The sequence below is a fragment of the Protopterus annectens genome, chromosome 14.part0 (genome assembly GCF_019279795.1).
Source record: "Protopterus annectens isolate FY-2018-M chromosome 14.part0, PAN1.0, whole genome shotgun sequence".
NCBI lineage: Eukaryota > Metazoa > Chordata > Ceratodontiformes > Protopteridae > Protopterus > Protopterus annectens.
Window position 1 is genome coordinate 1,089,272,295 of NC_056748.1, and position 21,148 is coordinate 1,089,293,442.

General features: G+C 39.2%; 1 protein-coding gene across 1 annotated transcript in view; it reads left to right on the forward strand.

The window, feature by feature from the left end:
* The window catches only part of LOC122788765 (protein phosphatase Slingshot homolog 2-like), a 620,674-nt gene that overhangs the window by 383,912 nt on the left and 215,614 nt on the right, over positions 1-21,148 (forward strand). Inside the window, exon 4 of the mRNA XM_044055659.1 lies at positions 12,071-12,444. Coding sequence (XP_043911594.1) covers positions 12,071-12,444 — 374 coding nt within the window. The remainder of the gene's footprint in view (positions 1-12,070; positions 12,445-21,148) is intronic.

Here is a 21,148-nt window from a genome sequence, read left to right on the forward strand (position 1 = left end):
CAGGTATATATTTGAAAGGCCTCAGTGAAAGGTACATATAAGTGAGATAAACCTGCAATATATTACTGACATATTGCAGTTGAGACTTTCTTGGGAATCAGAGCATATGTATAAGTACACCTTTTCTGATGTGCAAGCAGTGTCTACTCTCACCTATTGACATTATTCACTATGTGTGATTCCATACTTGTCTGCCTACAGTTAGTACTTTTCAGAGTGATTCAGTGGGGCACAGCTAACATTGGTTTACAAATCAGGGACATCCCTGTAAGCAGTCACAGTTGGGGAGTCTGGCCTCTGCCCTATTCAACTTTGCCAGTATTTTTCCTGGTCTGATACTGTGTGGTGTTTTTAAGGTGCTACTGTCACATTATTCCCTGCTAGGATGGCTGGTTCTCCTTTCACAGTCATGTCATGCAATTCCACAACAACTGCTGGTAAAGATCTACAGAACTGGATTTGTGTTATACCATTCGTAATTTCCATTTACATTCCCTCATTGTAATGCATGATATATTTATTTCAGAAAAAAGTTATTTTTATATCTGCTGTGGCTTAGTGGTAATTCATGCAGTCTGTTGTGTCAGTGGTCTGCGGTTCGAGACTGGCAGAGGTTTTTTTCTTTTGCTGCTCAGCAGAACAAGGGCCCTGGCTCAGAGTGACTAAGGCACTTTTAAGCAGTTGTAAGCGGGTTTGCGTGACACTTAGTGATGCTTAGCTAAGCGCACACATGCGCACACTCGCTTAAACCCAGTTACTATTGCTTAAAAGTGCTTACTCCCGCTAACCCCCCCGCTAATTTCTTTGAAAGAAAAGAAAATGGGGAGATAGGAAAGTGGTGAAAAAGGGGGCACAAAGAGGGACAGACAGTAGGTAAACAAGCTCGGGATGTGCAGGACTGGTGTAGGAAAGGTCCATAGCTGCCCATTTCTTTACCAGCAACAGCTGTGCATATACAATAAATTTGGAGTGATATTTGAAATCTTCCACCCCTGGGAGAGGGGTGAGGACAACAAAGTATGTTGTACTGCCAATTATAATTATCAGTTTACATGTCCAATGGACATGTGTGTGAAATGGGCAGCTATGTATGGGGCATAATTTTTTTGTGGGTACAGATTGCCCATTTTTTTTTCAGGTGAGAGTGGGAAGTGAGGTAGAGGAAGCAGGTATGTCCGGGGAGGTAGGTTGGGGAGGTAAACAGACAAGACAGACAAGATGCATACAGGGGTGGTGTATGACACATAGGGTGGGTGAACACAATTGACGGGGTCGGATGCTTGGAAATCGCAAGCTCATGAGCCCACAGATGGTAACAGTGGAACTGAGATCCCCACCCATGGGCAGTCACCACTGCATCTTCACAGCCCCGAGGGTGGCTGTGCTGGGAGCTGTGTAGGATGGGCAGACTCACCCGTGAGATGCGCCACTCTCGCCTTGAGCTGGCATAGGGGATCAGCGACTGAACACTGGATCTCCTTACGCACCACAACCCGGACCCTTCGAAGGGTGACAGGTGGCCCTTCTCCACCCACGCTTGCACGGGGGGACGAGCCCCATCCCCTGCAGTGCTTCCAACCAAAGGTGGCACAGGACCAATGGAGGAGGGGAGCCCAGGCTGGGCACCGGACCTGCTGGTGCCAGGTGCACTCGCCAGCTGAGGAGGGACAGGTGGGTCCGCTGGAACCAGCCTTCCCATATGTTCTGTGATTAGGTGTGCTTAATTAAAACATAAACAACAGTATTCCAGATTAGTTGTAACAGCATGCAGTAATATTCACATTAACCCAACACACCAAGGTTCCAACAGTTGAACAGCAAGCATAACACATGCATATTATTGAACCACAGTGGATATTCCAACAGCATGCAGGGATGTTTGGTAGCAACAGGCCACCATGATTGTCGTGTTTAAACAGGGCACATGCATCAACGTGAATGCAAATATTTATTGAACAATAGGACATATGTCCCAACAAATATTTAAGATTACACATACCAATTGAGGTGTGGAATTGCATGGTTTATGCACATACAGTAGGGTGTAGAAAAAACCACGGTTAACATCTTATAATTACCTTTTAGTCTACACTACATTCCTAGTGACTGCAGGTGTATATCCCCTACATGTATTATTACACTTGCCACCATACATTAGGTTGTGTAATGGGTTTGCTAGTTCAATATATGCCTGACCTATATCTGACATACTAACTGTCCAGGATGCAGATGTTACTGCTACATATTTCTTGATTGCATTTCTATTTCTTTATCTACATATCTGGGATGTTTTCACATGACATTTTCACTTCAATTTGTACAGAATCCATCATTTCTTGACACACACTCACATTTCTGGGGAAAAAATAACATGTTACACGTGTGCCAGATTTACTTATGCATGCCAGCCAGTAACTGACTGTTGCGGACTGTATATATGCTTCACAGCTACTAGCACCTCCATCACCCACTTTATATGAGACTGCACAACTCTGGGTTGCCAACACTTTTTCAAACAGTACTATTTGTATAATGCAGGGGTACAACAACATTTCAAACTCTGTGACACAGACACACTCCGGGTTTTAGACCTTTATTAATGACATTACACACTTTTCCACAGGCTCACTCCTTTATTTGTTTTAACGGTGCATATGGCAGACATGTTCAAGACATATTATACCTTTATTAATAGGTTAGAACACTCTTTTTTCAGGCTCACTCACCTATTTCATATGACAGTGTCTGCAGAGATATTATTCCAGACATATGTTACCTTTTTTAATGGGTTACTAAACTCATTTTCTGCCTCTCTGACGTTTTTATCTGACAGTACATGCAGAGGACTTATTCAGGTAATTTTATGGCTGTATTATTGGACTACAACACTTTCTTTCATGCTCTCTCCCATATTTTATATTACAATACATGCAGAATAATCACTAACCTGCCTGGTGGCGCAGCCTTAGCAGCCTATCAGCATAGGCTTGCTGATTCACAGCATGGTCACCTGCAGCTGTAAAGTAAATGAAGGGATATTGAGACATACCTATCCATTATACATACTAAATTATCAATTCTTACATACTGCATTCCATGGCTACATACTCAGTTGTGGGACATTCTGCATCCCACAGGCCTCCTGTATCCATTGGTTCAGGTGGTCCTGCTTCCATCTCTTCAGGTCTGCATGGTGGTGACGGACCTGCTCACCAGTCCGAGGAATGCCTGTGGCACTGGTGAGGTCATCAGCTAACCGGTTCCAAGCCTCTGCCTTGTACTCCGTCCCTTGGAACTGGCCCTGCAGGAGTCTTGGCTCATGATGGTGGACAAGGAACCAAACCATGTATTTCGACTCCTCAATGCCCCAATGTTGCGCTCGGAAGCGTGTTCCCTCTCTGACACCAGCCATTCTAACTGCAGATGCGAGCTACAATCAGTTATGGTGTGTATTCCCACCTATGGGGCTTAAATATGCCGCATTTCTAGCACTTTTTTGTGATTGGCTGTTTTTTTAAATTCTCGGCTGACTGCAGACCTGCTTAGTAATGGTTAAACTACCATTAGTAAGTATATGTATGTTAACAGTGACTGCTTCCTCTAAGTTGTCATGGCTTAGTGGTTCTGTACTTTGCTTCTGATGCATAGTGTCTTGGGTTCGAACCTTGTCATTCATTTTATTTTCATACTGTCCAGACAGGCTAGGGGGTGTGGCTGTGTTTAAGCAACTTTGCTCTACATTGCTCCTCGGTGCCCTGGTTGGCACGGCGCGCACGTCCGTGCAAACACATTGCGCTGGTTAAAGCGCTATTTCGCTATGGGCACCTCTATTGCGCTGGGTTAAGCATTATTAAATGATGGGCAACTCTATTGCGCTGGGTGAAGCGCTGCTTAACTACAGGCAATTATATATCAGGATCATTTAAAATATTTATTTTGTTCACTGATACATTGGCCATTTCACTGCATTTTAGTACTGTTTAAACATATTTGTCTGGTATTATTTCATATACTGATTTAAAAATAAATATGAAGGGGAGTGGTGGGACTCAAACCGTGAATGCCTCTTCTTTGTGCAAATGCTCTACCATTAGGCTATTGCTGTTTGGTATGAGTTGCATAAACATTCTTTCTTATGCTCTTCCATGTCAGAATTGCTAACTCTAGCTACGCAATGGGCACACCCGCGCACACACGCGCAAATACGGGCAGCTATTTTGGGAATTTAAAAAAATAAATTTAATGTTTTGCTTTTTATAACTGTGATGGGGGTTTACAATATCAGGGAGTGTGGTGTTGGGTGCAGGGACATTTGAGCGGACTTGCTCTTGTGTATTTGCTTTTACTTTTCAAACACTTGCAGGGGCGTGGAATTTAGACTGCTCGGCAGTCAGACACTCCCCCTGCTTTCTTACATGGTCAGTGTATGACTTACGGTTGAGTCAGCGTGCCCTCATGTATATTCATGGCACGCTGACATCATACCGTTCAACTGCAGCCTCTGTGTAAGACTTATTAAGTCTTACAAGGAGGATTTGTGAATCCGGGGGCTGATGTGCGCTTTCACCTTTGTCAGAATTTAATCAGATCTGTTATGTATGGTAGTTACAACCGATATATACTTTTCTATTTTTCATATACAAAATCAGTGCAAATTATAGCAAAGGCTTTAATCCTGGTAGACCTAAACTCTTATGAACAGTGTACATACATAATTTACATCTTTATTGTGATTTTGGTGTTTTTACTCTTTCTTAAACTCCTTGTGTCTCTGGCTGTTGAGCAGGGTGCTCGGCATAGTTCCAAATAACAAGGTAAGCATCTAGTCCTGCACTTTTGTTACATAAATATGTAATAAAAATGATGTCAGTGACACTACATTATTTCTTCAATGAAAAAATATACTGTCCATGGTTACCGACTATAGGTAACCTCATTGATCTTGAGGTTCAAAATGGTATATTGGCAACTAAGCTTTAATTAATTCTTAGAATTAGGCTGCTTATGTACAATATTTGACCCTCAGGTACAGAGGTGTACAAGGAAAGTTACTATAGCTTGTGTAGGGGCAGTACCTGGCCTATGGTTTTTTTGTCATTATGGATATGGTATCTGGAATGTATAAATTGCTGGAATTAATTTTGTTAGATTCAACTCTGTTTATTTATTTATTTTTTACAAAAGGATTAAAATCTGACCCTTTGTAAAATGTAATGAAAAATAATTTGTTAACATTTTAATAAGTGACACACCTAGCACCACTACTGGAAGACAGGAGAAGCATTGTTCCTAACTGGTAATTTAATCCACATTGCGAGTGTGTTTGCTTATCAGGTATGGGCAAAACTCTCAATTGTTTTACTTTCTCTCTGATGGACCCTCTAGTGATAGAAAGTGAAAGGAATTATAGCGAACTTGCTTATCTTACATACTCACACACCCATACGCTCAAGTACAAGCCATAATGATACTAGTTTTACACTGATCTCAGTAAATACCACCGCACTGTGTCATAGTAGTACTGCCAGTCCAGATCAGCGATTGTTGTTTATTAGTCATTTATTAGTCATCAGGAGTAAAGCATACCTATCGCTATCTCTGATTTCACAGAATGTCCCTGATTTTGTCTCATTTTTTTTCCCTTGTCTGTCATAAAAATGTTGATTTGTTGGTAAATTAATAAGAATTACAGACAGTCAATAATGCCAAGCAGTAAAATTTCATTCTTCTTATTATCCAAAAAAATGCTTGTTGATGCAAAACCTGTTATACTATTAAATTTATAAGTGCATTGGAAAAATATGTAAAAAGTTTTCATAGGTTGATACTAGGCTATCTGCCCTAGGGCATTTATAAGTCTAGCCAGAGTGTGTTTGGCTTTCGCCACCCTTTTAGATTAGTTGACTGTGCCTCTGTATAGTAGGTCACAGAAGGTAGCCCTTTTAAGGTTAGTTTACTGTACCTCTGTCAAGCAGGAACACAGAAGAGATCCCAGGGGTAAACTTATGATCTCCCATCCACTCGTCAAGATTTCTCTTGAAGAGGGTCAGTGAGGGGCTCTGTCTAACATGGATTGGGATTTTGTTCCAGAGTGAGGGGAGCCTCTGGGATATGAATCTGTCCCTCCAGCATGTCCTATTTATTTCTGTGCTGAGGTTCAGGTCCCTGGAGTGTGTAGCTCTAAGGGATTTGGATTTCCTGAGGTGAAGCATGTCCATTAATTCCGGGTTGGACATGGCTTTATACGTCAGACACAGACCGCCTCTGAGTAGGCGGTACGCAACTGAGTAGAGCTGGAGTTTCTTTAGCCGAACTGCATAGGGCATCTGTTTGAGCCTCTTGGTGAGATACTTTTGGGGTCTTTCCAGTTGCTGCAGGTGTCGGGTAAGGTACATCCCAAATGGGGCATTGTACTCAATTATGGGCCTGATAAGTGATGAGTAGAGGGGCACAATGACCTCTCTTGATCTAGATGTGAACCCTTTTGTGATAAGGTGGGCTGTATAGAAGGTCTTTCTAACCACTTTGGCAACATGATTGTCAAAGGAGAGATTGCTATCTACTTGGGTCCCCAAGTCCCTAATTACTTCTTCCGTACTTAATGGATTACCACCTATGTGGTAATTTATGGGCACTTTGTTTTTCCCAAAGGGGATGACTATGCACTTTTTGGCATTTAGCTTTAGGCCATGGCTCTGGCACCAGTTATCCATCTCTGTGAGACCCTTTTGGAGGATGCTTGTGTCAGCCGGAGAGTCGATTATGGCACCCAGTTTGCAGTCATCTGTGAACTTGGTCAGCCATAGTCCACCCGTGTTAGCCTGTACCTCGGAGAAATATATACCGAACAAGAGAGGTCCCAGGACTGAGCCTTGTGGGACACCACTTGTAACTGGTTCTGAGTCTGACATGGCACCTGCTATTCTGGCCATGTGGGCTCTATCCCTGAGCCAGTTTGTAACCCATCTTGTGACATAGGGGTTGATATTTAAGCTGGTGAGCTTATTTATGATGCCCGAGTGGAGTATTGTGTCGAAGGCTTTTGCGAGGTCCAGGTAGGCTGTGTGGACTACCTTCCCTTCATCTATGGCTTTGGTAACTGTTTCAAAGAAGTCAACCAGGTTCAAGAGGCAAGATCTGCCCTTAACGAAGCCAAATTGGGTAGGATCCAGTGTCTGGAGGTTCCCAATGTCTTTGTTTATGATTTCCATGATGATACGCTCCATAGCTTTGCAGACCAGGCTAGTCAGGCTTACAGGGTGATAGTTTCCAGGGTCTGTTGTGGCACCACCTTTGTGGAGTGGGAACACTGTTGCTGTACACCATTCCTTGGGTACATATCCTGTAGTAAGGCTGAGATTGAACAGTGACTTTATATGGGGGTTTAGTTCTTCTTGGAGCTCGTGTAAGACGCAGCCCGGGACACCTTCTGGTCCAATTGATGCTGTGTTTTTTGCATTGGAGAGGGCAGCTCTCACCTGTGCATCTGTGATCTCAGGAAGGCTACACTCTGTTGGGATAGACATTTGCTCTTTTGGGGGGGAAGGGGGGGAGAAGTTTGCACTGAACCTTTCTGCTAGGATGTTGGCAATGTCTGTTGGTTCAGTGTATTTTTTGTCATTTTGCACTAACTCAGAGCATATCTGGGAGTTGCCTCCCAGGTTTCCGACATAACTAAAGAAGGCCTTGTGATTATCTTTAGTGTCTTGTGCAATTTTTCTTTCGACGCTGGCCTTAGATGATTTTATGAGGGATCGTAGTTTCTTGCTAGTACTGACGCCTTCCCTTTTTGGGATTTTGCTCTGTCATGTAGTAGCTTTCTCCTTCTGTTGTATAGCTTATTTATGGCCGGGGTCCACCAGACAGATCTCCTGCCTTTGGAGGAGTGAGTTGGTTTTATTTGGGATAGCATGCTCCATGCATTCCTGTAGGTGTCCATAGAATGCTTTTGTAAATGATTCTGCATTTTGGGCCGCATTTTCCACTGGCCCGGGGGCTTTGAAGGATTCCACCTCAGTTTTGAGAAGTGTGAAGTTTGCTTTTGAGAAGTTCTTCACCGTGGTCTCCTTGGCTAGGGGTGGGGACGGAATATGGATGTCCAGTGAGATTTGTTTATGGTCTGATCTTACCAATGAGGGGTATACCTCTGGTGTGGAACATAGAGACCCCATGTTGGTGATGACCAGATCCAATATGTTTTCCCCTCTTGTGGGAGTGGTGACCAGTTGTTCCATAGCATTTGAGTTTATAAATTCTAGGAACCGTTGGGCGAGAGTGTTTGGGTTTGAGTAGTTTTCCCAATCAATGTTTCGGTAGTTGAAGTCACCCAATATAATAGTGTTTGGAGAGACCTTCATATTCTCCAGTGTTCTCAGGAAAGGCGAGTGAGGTTCCTGTGTTTGGGACGGTGGTCTGTAGCAGGCTACAAACTGAAAGGCAGTTTTGCCCACTGTTAGTTGCACATGGATGGTCTCCGATGCTTCGTGCAGTGCCACTAACCTGGAGGTGTGGGTATCTTTGATAAATATGGATACTCCCCCTCCTTTTGTGGTTCGGTACGAGTTTTGGGGCTGGAAAGCAGGGTATGAAGTATAACCTGTTAGTGCTGGGGTGCTCTCGGGAGCCTTGAACCAGGTTTCTGTTACTGCACAGATATTGATATTCTCCATACTGAGGAGAGTCTCGAGTGCATGCATCTTGAGGTTTAGACTTCTGGCATTGAGCAGCATTACCCTTAGTTTTTTTATTCTTTGTGTTGTCTATGGGGGTGGATTTGTCTTTTGAGCCTTGCCTAAAAAAGGCACTATGGGGAGGCAAGAGCCTTTGCCAGTATTCGAAAACCCATGGGTGACAGGTGCAAGCCGTCCCTAGCGAAGCAACGTGGCTTGTTGAGCATGTCATCCCAGGCTGACAGACACTGGATCCCCTTTGAATGACACCAATACTTTAGCCAGTTGTTAAAATTGATCATTTTGTCTTTATACTGTGGCATCATTCTTGGTGAGGGTAAGATGCTACTTAAGGTCAGGGTCATACCAGCCTGGGCTACATAATCAAAGAGCTCCTGTACGTCTTTTTTCATATAGTCCAGGGAGGTACATCTCAGGTCATTCACACCAGCATGGACAATGACGGAGTCATATTTGTACTTGCTTTGGAGTGACCTGAGTGCTTGTGTTATGTGGCGGATCCTGGGACCCGACAGACAGCTTACAGTGACCTTCTCCTTGTTCAGCCTGGTGAGTGGGACATCAGTGTGTCTGACAATAGAGTCACCTATTACAAGTGTATTAGGTGTGTTGTTTAGCCTTAAGGGCTGTGACTGTGTGGCACACTGACTTTGTGAGCTATGTGCTACATGGATATTGTTTCGTGGTAGGTGTTGCTTGGATGTCTGCTTTGGAGGTCTCTGCTGCTTAGGCAGATTTTTATTTATTTTGAGTCATTATTCTACCGTTATTTTTGGCTTTGCCCAGAATTCTTGAGCAAAGAAGTTGAAACCTATGGTATCCGGTATCTTGCCCATATTTATAAAACCCCTTGAAAGAGAAAAGCATCCGTGAAGATTGGGACCCACTGCTATACTTAAAATCCAAGGTATGCACTGAGATTGGTTGCTCTGGGCTGCTGATCTCTAAAGCTTGCCATGCTCATGTTAGTTCACTGATTACCAACTTTATCTTAACAAAGTCATAGCAAAATGTATAGGCATGAATATTTTTTTTCTCCTTATGTCCCCCAACCTGCAGCAGCTTTTTTGAGGGCCTCTCACACAGTCAAGGATGATTGAGATCCCTGTCTCTTGCTGATTGCTGGTGGCTAAAGCCAGTTATGATTTTAATATTACTGGACAAAAAGCCAATCAGCGGGATTTAACTGGGTCTGTGTTACTCATCGAATGGTAACATCATTGAATGGTATTACATTGTAAATGCCATTCTCTGAGCCCTCCTCATGTGGGGGGCTGTGCACCCCATACCCCCATTAATTTTATATATATATATATATATATATATATATATATATATATATATATATATATATATATACCAACTCCAAGATCTCAATACAGTAGGGAAATGGCAAATTTCTTTATCCCTACTGTAATGCAATGGAAAAACAAACCATCCAAACTGCACTTCACTAACAGCAACCGGGATAACAGAACAGCAGATTTATTAAAATAAACACAACTTTACCAGGAAATATTAACGCTTTTGTCTGACAATTAAGACTTCTTCAGCTATATACAACAAAACAAGTACTCAGCTTAAAAAGACCAGTAAAGTGACATGATACCGTACACACTGAACTAATCTTAGTCAGAATGGCTCGATGAACAGCATGTTTGACAAATAATGCTGCTTGATGATGTTACCATTCAATGGATAAACATAGACCTGATTTAACTAGAGCATAGGCTCTAAGTCAATGGTAAAACATTCAGTGAACTGATGAAGCATGTAACTTGGCAAAACACTGTTACTACAACCAGAGATGACATTCAAATTTAAAGAACAGGAAGTAGTGTCAGTCCTTAGGATTCTTTGTCCTAAGAGATATTGTTACCCACCTGGTTTATTAAGTACAAAGGATTGCTGTACTAGCTTTTGTTGGTTTGATAAACATGTAACATTATACCAAAATAAGAAAATTGGCTGTGATTGAGGGGCAGGGTTGCTGGTGCCTAAAATAAGGTATGTATGTATGCATGCATGCATGCATCAGTGCGCTTTGGAGAACATGCAGGTGTAAACGTGTATATACAAGCATGCATGTGTGTACAGGTACATATCTGCATGTACACACTTGCATGTGAGTGCAGCTGTGTGTTTGCATGTAAGTATTGGTGGGAGGGAGGTGCATGTGAGATCCATAACTGGCATCGATATATTTCAGTGGAAAATTACACGTAAGATACATACATTATATAGATGCAAACATCTCTGCTAAGACAAAAAGAGTAACTTAAAATACATATTTACATACTATGAACAGGTTTGCATTCACTCTACAGTCTATAGAAGACAGAGGTTTGTTCTCATTACATTTCGCCACTAACATTGATGGATATGTGTGTGCAAACTTCACTTAGATTCAAGAAAGGAGGACACTACAATCATGTAAACAGCAAACAGAGTTGCATTCATGTAGGTTTATACCGGATTAGTTCTTATTGCAGCAATTAATAGTGGTGGATATCTGTATGCAGACTTCACTTTTAGATTTGAATAATGAGTGTGAATAATATTCTGTAATAATGCCATAACAGATGCTGATAACTGATATATTACAGTTGTGTAAAAAAGAGTTTACTATTGTTTTGAGATGGAAATAGAGGACAACAGATTTTGATTCATAGGGACAAAAACAGGATGTATGGGGTATTTTATTTGTTGTAATGAGGTGAAAGTGGGGTTTAGCCTGGAGAAATGCAAGAATACATCCAGGAGACTGTTGAATATTTTTAGTTGTGGTTCAAAGGATTTTAGATTATTCATTTGTCGGGAGAGGAAGAGAGTTGGAGTTTTACTTTTTGGAGATGTACTTGGAATACAGGGAATGTCCGGCTGAGCTGATGATGTAATGGGGCAGTTATTACCTTTTGTGACAGAGTATTGATTATGACTTCTGTCATATACATATTTATAATGAGTTGCTAGCTTTCTACATATTGCAATTAATTTATTTCTTAGTGCCAAAACAAGGAATTTTAGAGTTTTATACATGTTTTATATGTTTCTAGTTTAACATTTCCATATTTATGTGGTTAGACATGCATATTCATGTTTTTAAGTGATAAATTCATTGTATGATTTGATTGGCTCTTTTTCCAAACCACTCTTTCAAATGTGGTATAAAATCAATCCTTTGTAGTTTTTTACATCTGATGAAGTGTGGAACGAAAATGTATTTGAGAGATTTACAACGTTAGTGTATCAGTGTGTGTTCGTACAGGATTTGTGCAAAAAACTATGTTTCCTTTTATGTTCACTCCCTTTATTGGACTTCCACAGTGAATTTTGGTGGTTATTAGTTTGTGCTGTTTCGCTGTCATCTCTTTTTTTAGTTATTGTTTCAATTTTGAGATGTCGGAGTTTCCGAAGGTTGAGACAGATGAGGAGAACAGAGCAGGTGAAAGGGGTGAGATACGCAAAATGATTGGGCAGCTATCTCAGTTGGTTGAGCTGCTAACGCCTGCCTGCCATTCAATTGTAACGCTGTTTTCAAGTGTTCCAGGGAACCAGGGTTTGTTACAAACTCAGCTGGGACAGGATTTATTGAATGCGCTGAAAGCTATTCAATGTTCTTCTTCTCAATTTAAACAAGCGATGCCAAGTGATTCTATTGGACTTCCTAATATTTGTTTAACACAGCAACAAGTCAGCGACTCACAGGAGAATGCGCCTTCTGCATCGTCTCATATTCGAAATGGAAAACCAGGTGACTTTCACAATACTAATTCTTGTTTTACTTTCAATGACATTATTAAGAAGAATTATGACTTTAATAATAAATCTTTTTCGAATAAAACAGAGTAAAAAACCCTGACATATAGGGATAACTTGGATAAACTGTATTATTTGATGGACAAATACAAAAATATAGAATGTGATAACCCTTATCTCAACGAATGTTTGAAGTGCAACATAGTCCCTAAGGGACTGAGAGTTTGTAAGTACCCTAATAGTGTACAGGAAGGTTTTCAATTTCATACAGATTTCATTAATGCTTTTGATAAATGTGGCTTGGAAATTATTAAAGCAATTATTGATGAGAATGAAAGGGAAAGAGCCTTTTTGTTGAAAGAAATGGAAACAACTAATGATATTATTTTGAATGACTTTTTATTTACTGTTGATAGTGAGAAATATAAATATCATGACATTTTAATTGTATTGACAAGAATTGTATTAATAATATTCAGAGAAAGGAAAGTAAATTACAAAGGGATGTTAAGGAGTACAAGGAAGGTATAGCTTATCCGAAACCCAGGCCTTTTCAGAAAATAAAGGAATTTGTTCACATGGGTGTTGTCAACCATTTCGCTTTTGACAAGGGTGAACTTATTGAAGGTCAGGATAGTAATGTTAGGGATATCCCTTTAGATCATCCCCCCCGAAGACTGGACAGAATCAGGAACAAACAACAGGTCTACTACAATTACAACAATTACAGAGGGAATCGGAGGGGGCAACCCTGGAATTGAGAAATTTTCAATTAGAGTATGATTCATTTCAGACTTTAGAATTTTTGACCACAGCTGATTTTGTATTAGGAACTTCGACAATGTCTTCAGAAAACACTGATGCTATTACACAAGAAGGCAATGTTTTTTCCCACAAAGGTTATAAAATTTACAATTATAGTAGTTTGCCAATTTCCATACAACATTTCAATTTATTTTCTAAGGGTTTTAAATGTATTCCTTTGAGGAAGGCTAATATTCCTAGAGCTATTATTGATTTAAAGCTCTTTCTCAGAAAAAAAGAATTTAGCTTTATATTTTAATAACACTTCTGACAATTCTTTTTTATTTACCCCCCCCGAAGAAAAAAAGTACTTTTAATCTACCCTTACATCCTCAATTAAAAAATGTTGAGATTTTAATTGAGAGAGAAATCAGGAAAGGAATAAATATGCATAGAGTTTATTCTAATTTATTTAATGATGAGATGAGCCTCTTAGAGTCACTTAGGAATGATCGTTCTATTAGAATTATGCAACCTGATAAAGGAGGTGGAACTATTTTGATGGACAGTATTGTTTATGAGTCCAAAGTAAAAGAACAACTTGACGATGTTTGCAAGTATTCAAGAGCTTCTATTAATGAGGTTAATATAGCTCATTCCAGAATTCACCTCATGTTAAATTATTTACTTTTGGAGGGTTCTATCAGTTTGGATACTTTTCATTTTTTATATAGTAAAAATCCCAGAGTTTCTTCTGTGTTTGGGATTCCCAAGGTCCATAAAAATTGTATAGATCCACCACTTTGTTTAATTGTTTCATCCGAAGGTTCCATTATGGCTCCATTAGCCAGGTTTGTAGATGTAAAGTTAAAAGATTTGTCTTTTTTGGGACCAGCAGTGCTTAAAGACTCCTGGGATTTTCTTAGACAGTTGAAATCAGACCTTTACAAAGATAACATAATATTTGTTACTTTAGATATAGTGGATTTGTTTGGGAGCATTCCCCATGACACAGGGCTCCAATGGTTGGAACAAGCAATGATTTCTGATGGTCATTTTTCAGGTAATGATTTCAACACTTGTTTAATGTTAATGGAGCTTATTTTAAAAAATAACTACATGTTTTATGAAGGTGTATTTTATAAGCAAAGTAAAGGTGTGGCTATGGGGGCCAAATGTGCCCCCACCTATGCTAACATTATTTTAACCTGGTGGGAAAATACATATGTGCTGAACAGTGAATTCAATAGTTGATTCCTTTACAAATGTTTTTTGGACGACATTGTCATCTTTTGGACCGATAGTATGGAAAGGTTTTACATCACAATTTTTGGAATTTACATATAACTTTAACTCACAGGAGCTTATTTATTTGGATGTGCATATTACAATGGATAAAGGTATGTTTGTTTCAAAAGTATACAGAAAAAATACTTTTTCAAATTCATACTTACATTTTACCAGCAGTCACCCTTTTTTTCAAAAAAAGAATCTCATAAAAGGGCAACTGGTTAGAATTAGTCGTATGATGTCTATTGATAAAGATTTTTATGGTGAGTGTGAGTTTGTGGGTCAAATGTTATTAGAGAGAGGCTACCCTATTCATTTAATTGAGCAAGTTACAACAGAGGTCAGAGATGGTAGATTTGCCCCTATTTTGGGAGTGGATGTTCCTGGTGATGTTTCTTCCAGTCAGTCTTATACCCCTAGTGAATGCAAGGCAGCTTATGTTTTAGATTTAACGGTGATGCAGGTATTATTAGAAAAATTATTAGTAAAGAGTGGGAGAAATTTAAGGAAATTTCCGATTTGGGACCCCTCTTTTAGAATTCATTAACTTTCACATATAGAAAAGAAAGGAATTTTAAAAATCTCTTTGAATTTGGTAGCTCTTCCACAAAACATTTTAATACCACAAGGGTAGGGACTTTCAAATGTGGTGCATGCTCTCAGTGCCCCTATCTTATTAATACTACTTCGTTGGAAATAAAGAGCAGGGACAGAACTCTCAAAAGTAAATGTTTTGCCAATTGTAATACTAGTGGATTGGTGTATCTTGCGTTGTGCAAGATATGTAATTCATTCTATATTGGCAAGACAGAGAGAAAATTAAAAACACGCATTTATGAACACATGTATGAAATAAGTAAAGCTAATTCTAATAATGCTTTATTTCGTCATAAGTCCACTTGTCCACAAGCTCTATTTTTGTTTTTTGTTTTGGAAGTGGTTCCTAAAGAAATTAGAGGGGGCATGTGGGAAACAAAATTTGAGCATCGTGAGCTTTATTGGTAAATTGGTTTAGAAGCCACAAAACACCCAGGTTTAAATAATATGCTTTCTATTCTTCAGGTTTTAAAAATAAGATCAGCCAAGTTGTAATTGGCATCTTTGTCCACTAGAGGGCATTTATGTACCATTTTCCACTATTGGATTGTATTATATTATTATTTTTCATGTTTTTATTGAATCATATATTTAACATATTTATAATGAGTTGTTAGCTTTCTACATATTGTAATTAATTTATTTCTTAGTGCCAAAACAAAGAATTTTAGAGTTTTATCCATGTTTTATATGTTTCTAGTTTTAAATTTGCATATTCATGTGGTTAGACATGCATATTCATGTTTTTAAGTGATAAATTCATTGTATGATTTGATTGGCTCTTTTTCCAAGCCACTCTTTCAAATGTGGTATAAAATCAATCCTTTGTAGTTTTTTGTTTTTTACATCTGATGAAGTGTGGAACGAAAACATATTTCCGAGATTTACAGTGTTAGTGTATCAGCGTGTGTTCGTGCAGGATTTGTACAATAAACTACGTTTCCTTTTATGTTGTCTCCCTTTATTGGACTTCCACAGTGAATTTTGGTGGTTATTAGCTTGTGCTGTTTTGCTGTCATCTCTTTTTTTAGTTATTGTTTCACTTCTGTTATATTAACGCAGTTACACCCTGCAGTATTTGTCTGAGAATTAAAAGGCCAGAATGTTTACTTGTCATAGCCTGTTTAAGAAGAGTTTTTATTATTTTAACTTAGAGTTCCCTGCTGCTCTGCTCAGTGGGATGCTGAGTTATTGATTTGTGAAATGTACTGGAACATTATTAGCCATCTATGACAGACTACCTGGACATCTTCTTTGGCTAACAAGTTGCAAGGTGTTGTTACTGAACACACTTCAGGATGTTGAGAGCTGGCTTTTGATTGCTCCCCCTGGCTGAACTCAGTTTGAGGAGTATAACGGATGTGGGAGATGCTACACTGAAAAAGCCTAAGTATATTTTATGACTGTTTATAGATGGGGGCTAATGTCTGCTTTTTGGCAAGGCATGGTGGTAATGGGAACTATTTTAATGTTGTTATAGATGGAAAAGAGTTATTTTTAATAGCTACCATACCTCGTAACTTCTTAGTGCAAGAAATCTGGACAAAGCTTAATAAAATGGGGGAACAAAAACCCAAAAATAGGGACAGTTTTTAAATATTGCTCTTATAAACTTAGAAAATTGCTAGGGTAACAGGGTTTATTTTAACATACATTTCCTGAAGGATCTGAAGTCTGAAACTCAAACGTAGGTAATTATCTAGTGACTTCAATCATCAGATCATCCCAGTGATTTGCCAGAAAAAACACTAATTTTATGAGGAACATACCACAAATATGAGCCAAAAATCTAGACATTATGTGAAAATCTGGCAGTTGAGTGGTATTTAATGGTCATTTTAATTGTTGAATCTGTAATATTAAAACAAGGTGGCATATTAGACTGATGTGATTTGACAATGTGCCTAAAAAAGTTACTAAACATCATATGACGAGAAAGTTACTTTGTTTGGGTGTAACTGGTAGATGAAAGATGTCCCAGCACATCTATGTCTGAGAACAGCTAACCAGACATTGGATTGCTGGTGTACAAGGTAAGCCAATATATGATTATAAAGAATGGGTACTATCGTACAATGGTGACACAGTGAATTACCATGCTCCACTGTTAAATTGTTAGGAAATGGTATACAAAATTATAAATAGGTGTGGCATGTGTTATTGGTACTGGAGATATGATGTAAGTATAATGTGATGAAATATTAATTTAAGAAAGAAGTTGTGAATCAGGATGTATGGAAAGACACAGACCATTCCTTCTCACTGTATTTTGTTAAAATGTATCTAAATTTTGAGAATTAGGTCTTAGCTAAAGAAATGGGGGGAAATCCAAGGACTTTCTCTTCATGCTCTCTAAACTGTCTCTTTATGTTTTATTGACGTGCGTTTATTGCAGTTATCCCATGAAAATGATATGTTGTGTTTTTCCTGTCTGTTCACGTATCAGCATTAATATAGACACATATTATGATGCTTTAGTTCCCACAGTTTGATGCTCTTTAGTACTTAGTTAAGTCATTGCACTTAAACTGTTAATTTCCTATTTCAGTAATGTCCTGTAATGTGTACCAATGTCACTTACTACACTCCTATCTGTGGGTCATAGGTCCAATTTATTCTGTTTTAATGAATTGCTTTACTTTTTGTGTAGTGTCTTTTCTTTATACTTTGTCTACACTATGTTATATTATATGTCTACTGTTTGTTGGAGCTTTTCTCCCAGGGACCCCCCTATAAAGGGGAAAGGTAAACCATTCAGACATTCCTGGTAAACAAAAGCACAAAAACAAGAAAACAAATAATGAGAAACAAAGGTCAAAAATCAGGGACAGAATTAAAATATTTCTGTTATATTAGCAAGTTTTACATTAGCATGCATTAACGTTATGACACATGCTAGTCATTTAGTGATTGCTATTTTCAACAATTTATTTATTTATTTCAGGAAGACAAGCGTTCCAACAGTAAAAAAAGTAATAAAGTCAAACAAAATAGAAAGTAAAGTCATAAAAAATGAAAAGTAAAGCAAATCGAATTCACATTCACAACGACGAATAGAAAATATGGACAGATAGCAGAACGTAGGTGCAAAGTCTTATTAGCCTCTCATTAGCTTCAGTCTGAGGAGGCCCCATTGGGGTGGAAAGATCCTTATTAAAGCTAGGACGCTCTGTTCATGATTGAGCTGGAGAGTTCTGTCCATATTATTTTTCATGTCTGAGTGATTATTGTGTTTTAGTTATTGAATGAATTTTGGATTTTATTTTCAAGCCACAGCGTTCCATACCTGATTTTATTTATTTATTTATTTGTGCATTCATTTGCATTTGTTTAGCAGGATGACCTGAATAGTTATAGCCTTTTTCAACAGAGGCCTGGGGAGAAAAGCTCCATAACAACTGTGATGATATGAGGTATTGCCAGCTATGCCAGGAGAATTAGGGCAGTGAATGTGTAACATATGCCAGCACAGCTAGCTGGAATTTTATAAAGAATTATATGTCCTTTGTATATCAAACTGATTTGTACAGATGCTTGAGTTTAAAAATATATTTGTAATGTTGCTTGTGTTAAAAATGCATCAAAAGTGTGCCCTGATGGACCGAAAGCATTATTGTAACTGTTTAAATCTATATGTTTTAAAGGATGATACTGGAAGAGAAGAGGTTAGCTTTAAAATAGTAAGAAATTAACTTACTAGGCCATATAGATGTTATCTCACAGTATTGAATGAAGCCCGAGATGCAGTGTCTGTAAGAAGTATGGTTTATTAGCTCTTGTAGGAAGTGTGGAAGTGTTTTATGATTTTATGACTTCCAGGAGCTGCAGCAGATTTTAGCAAGGCTCTCTATGTGTGTATTATTGATACCTATGGGCTAAATCCTGACAGCTTCTAGCCAAAGAGGGAAGCATGGGAACCAGAAGTCAGATGATCAGATGTATGTGGTGTCATTCTGGAATCCATCACTAAAATAATGTTTAATACTAGTTGAGACTAAAGTCTCAGGGCACTCTGTTTTGGAAACCTGACATAGAAATATCAGCCACCTACTTCATCGTGCCTTGCACTAGTAAGTGATCATGGAATAGTAACTCTTTAGATTAGTCAGGAAAATACAGTGTGATTAGTTAAGTACTGTTTTTCTGCATCAGTATGAATCTATTTATCTGCGTTATTTTAATGTTTACTGTGCTTGAAACTCTGGTGTTTATTATAAATAGATATTTAACATTTTCATGTTCTTTTATTATTTATTATTAAATATATTTAAATGTTTCTTTGTGCCTGGTCCTTTAGAGAATATTTTAACCTTTGAGAGTACTCATATCTCGTGCGTGACTCTGTGGCCACTCCTGAAAGCCTTACTGCATTGGTCAAAATTCCATTTGTATTAATATTAATTTCACTCACTATAACTGGGTATACCTATCTTATAGTCTAGCTAGAAGGGGGCATAGCTGGTAAACCTGTAACAGCCTTTCCCAGGTGTGTGTGTGTGTGTGTGTGTGTGTGTGTGTGTGTGTGTGTGTGTGTGTGTGTGTGTGTGTGTGTGTGTGTGCAAATCAAATCTCCAAGAGTATGTGTATCAGCTGCTTGGGGCAGGTACACGAAGCACTGGTTTCACAGACAGGGTGCTGGATGACTTGGTTTGAGCACTTGGCTTAGGACTTAAATCAACAGCTGTGGCAGTGGGGAGCCTTAATGGGGACCTGGGGAGAGACAGAGAGAGAAACCCAGATCTCAGACCGAGTGTGTTCTCTCTGTGCTCTAAACGGAAATTATGCTTGATGCAGAGACCTACAGCTGGAAATACTGGTTGCAGGATTCACAAAGCCTCCGTGTAAGAGTTAGCAAGTCTTACACGGAGGCTGCAGTCAAACGGGTGATGTCAGCATGCCATGCATATTCATGAGGGCATGCTGAATCACACCCTAGGCTAACACGGTCCATGTAGCAATGTCTGCATGGCGAGACCTGCAAAGGGACACGCCCCCAGAAGAATCACAGTCCCAAAAGGAAACTCCCACGAGCGAGTCCGCGGAAATGTCAAGAAACACAACAGCACACATGCCCCTACAGACTATTAACCCAACTGAAATGTAAAACGTAAAAATTAACAGTTTAATTTTTTTTATTTCAAAAATGTTTGCCCGTAATTGCGCTCAATTGCGCGGGTGTGCTCAGCCACAGTTAGCAGTCATTGAAAAAGCATATAAGCTCTAAATATGCAAAATAAGCCAAGTAGCAATAGTGTAGCGGTAGAGACGTCGGCCAAAGAGGAGGCAGTCACAGTTCGAGCCCCAACAACATCATTTTTTATTTTTAGTGAAATAAGCACGAAACAATCCCCTGACATATATGTATATATATACAATTATAATTTAAGCAAAATGCAATGAAATGGGCCATGTTTTATGAAGAACTCTGACACAATAAAAAAATAAAATATTTTATAAGTGCCCATAGCTGAGCAGTGCTTTAACAAGCTGAGTATGTTTGCCCGCAGGTGACCAGTGGTTTAACAGGTGTAATAGGAGTGCCTGGAGTTGAGCAGTGCTTTAACACGCTGAAAGTGTGTGCCCATAGTTGCGCAACATTTCTCACAGTGTAATATGCGTGCTCACAGCCAAATAACGCGTTAACCAGCGTAACCCGTTTGCGTGGAGCTAACCAGCGTGCCAACCGGCTTACTGGCGGGCAACGTTGAGCAACCTGTATGAAAGCCACCTTTAAACAGACACACCTTCTAGCTTGTCTAGATAGTAGTAAAATAAAAAAAAAAAGCAATGCCCAGGTTCGAACACAGGATACAGTGCATCATAGCCAAAGTACTGAACCACTAAGCCATGACAGCTATACTGAAAAATGCAGTATTAGCATATATATAGGAATGAATGGAAATAGAAGCATGACAAAGCAGGTTTTGTGAAGCTGATACAATTCCAAAATGGCCAATCACAGATAAGTGCAGGTAAAATGGCATATATAAGCCCCATAGGCGGGAATACACAGCATAACTGATTGTGGAACCTATTTGCAGTCAGGATGGCAGGTGTAGGAGAGGGTA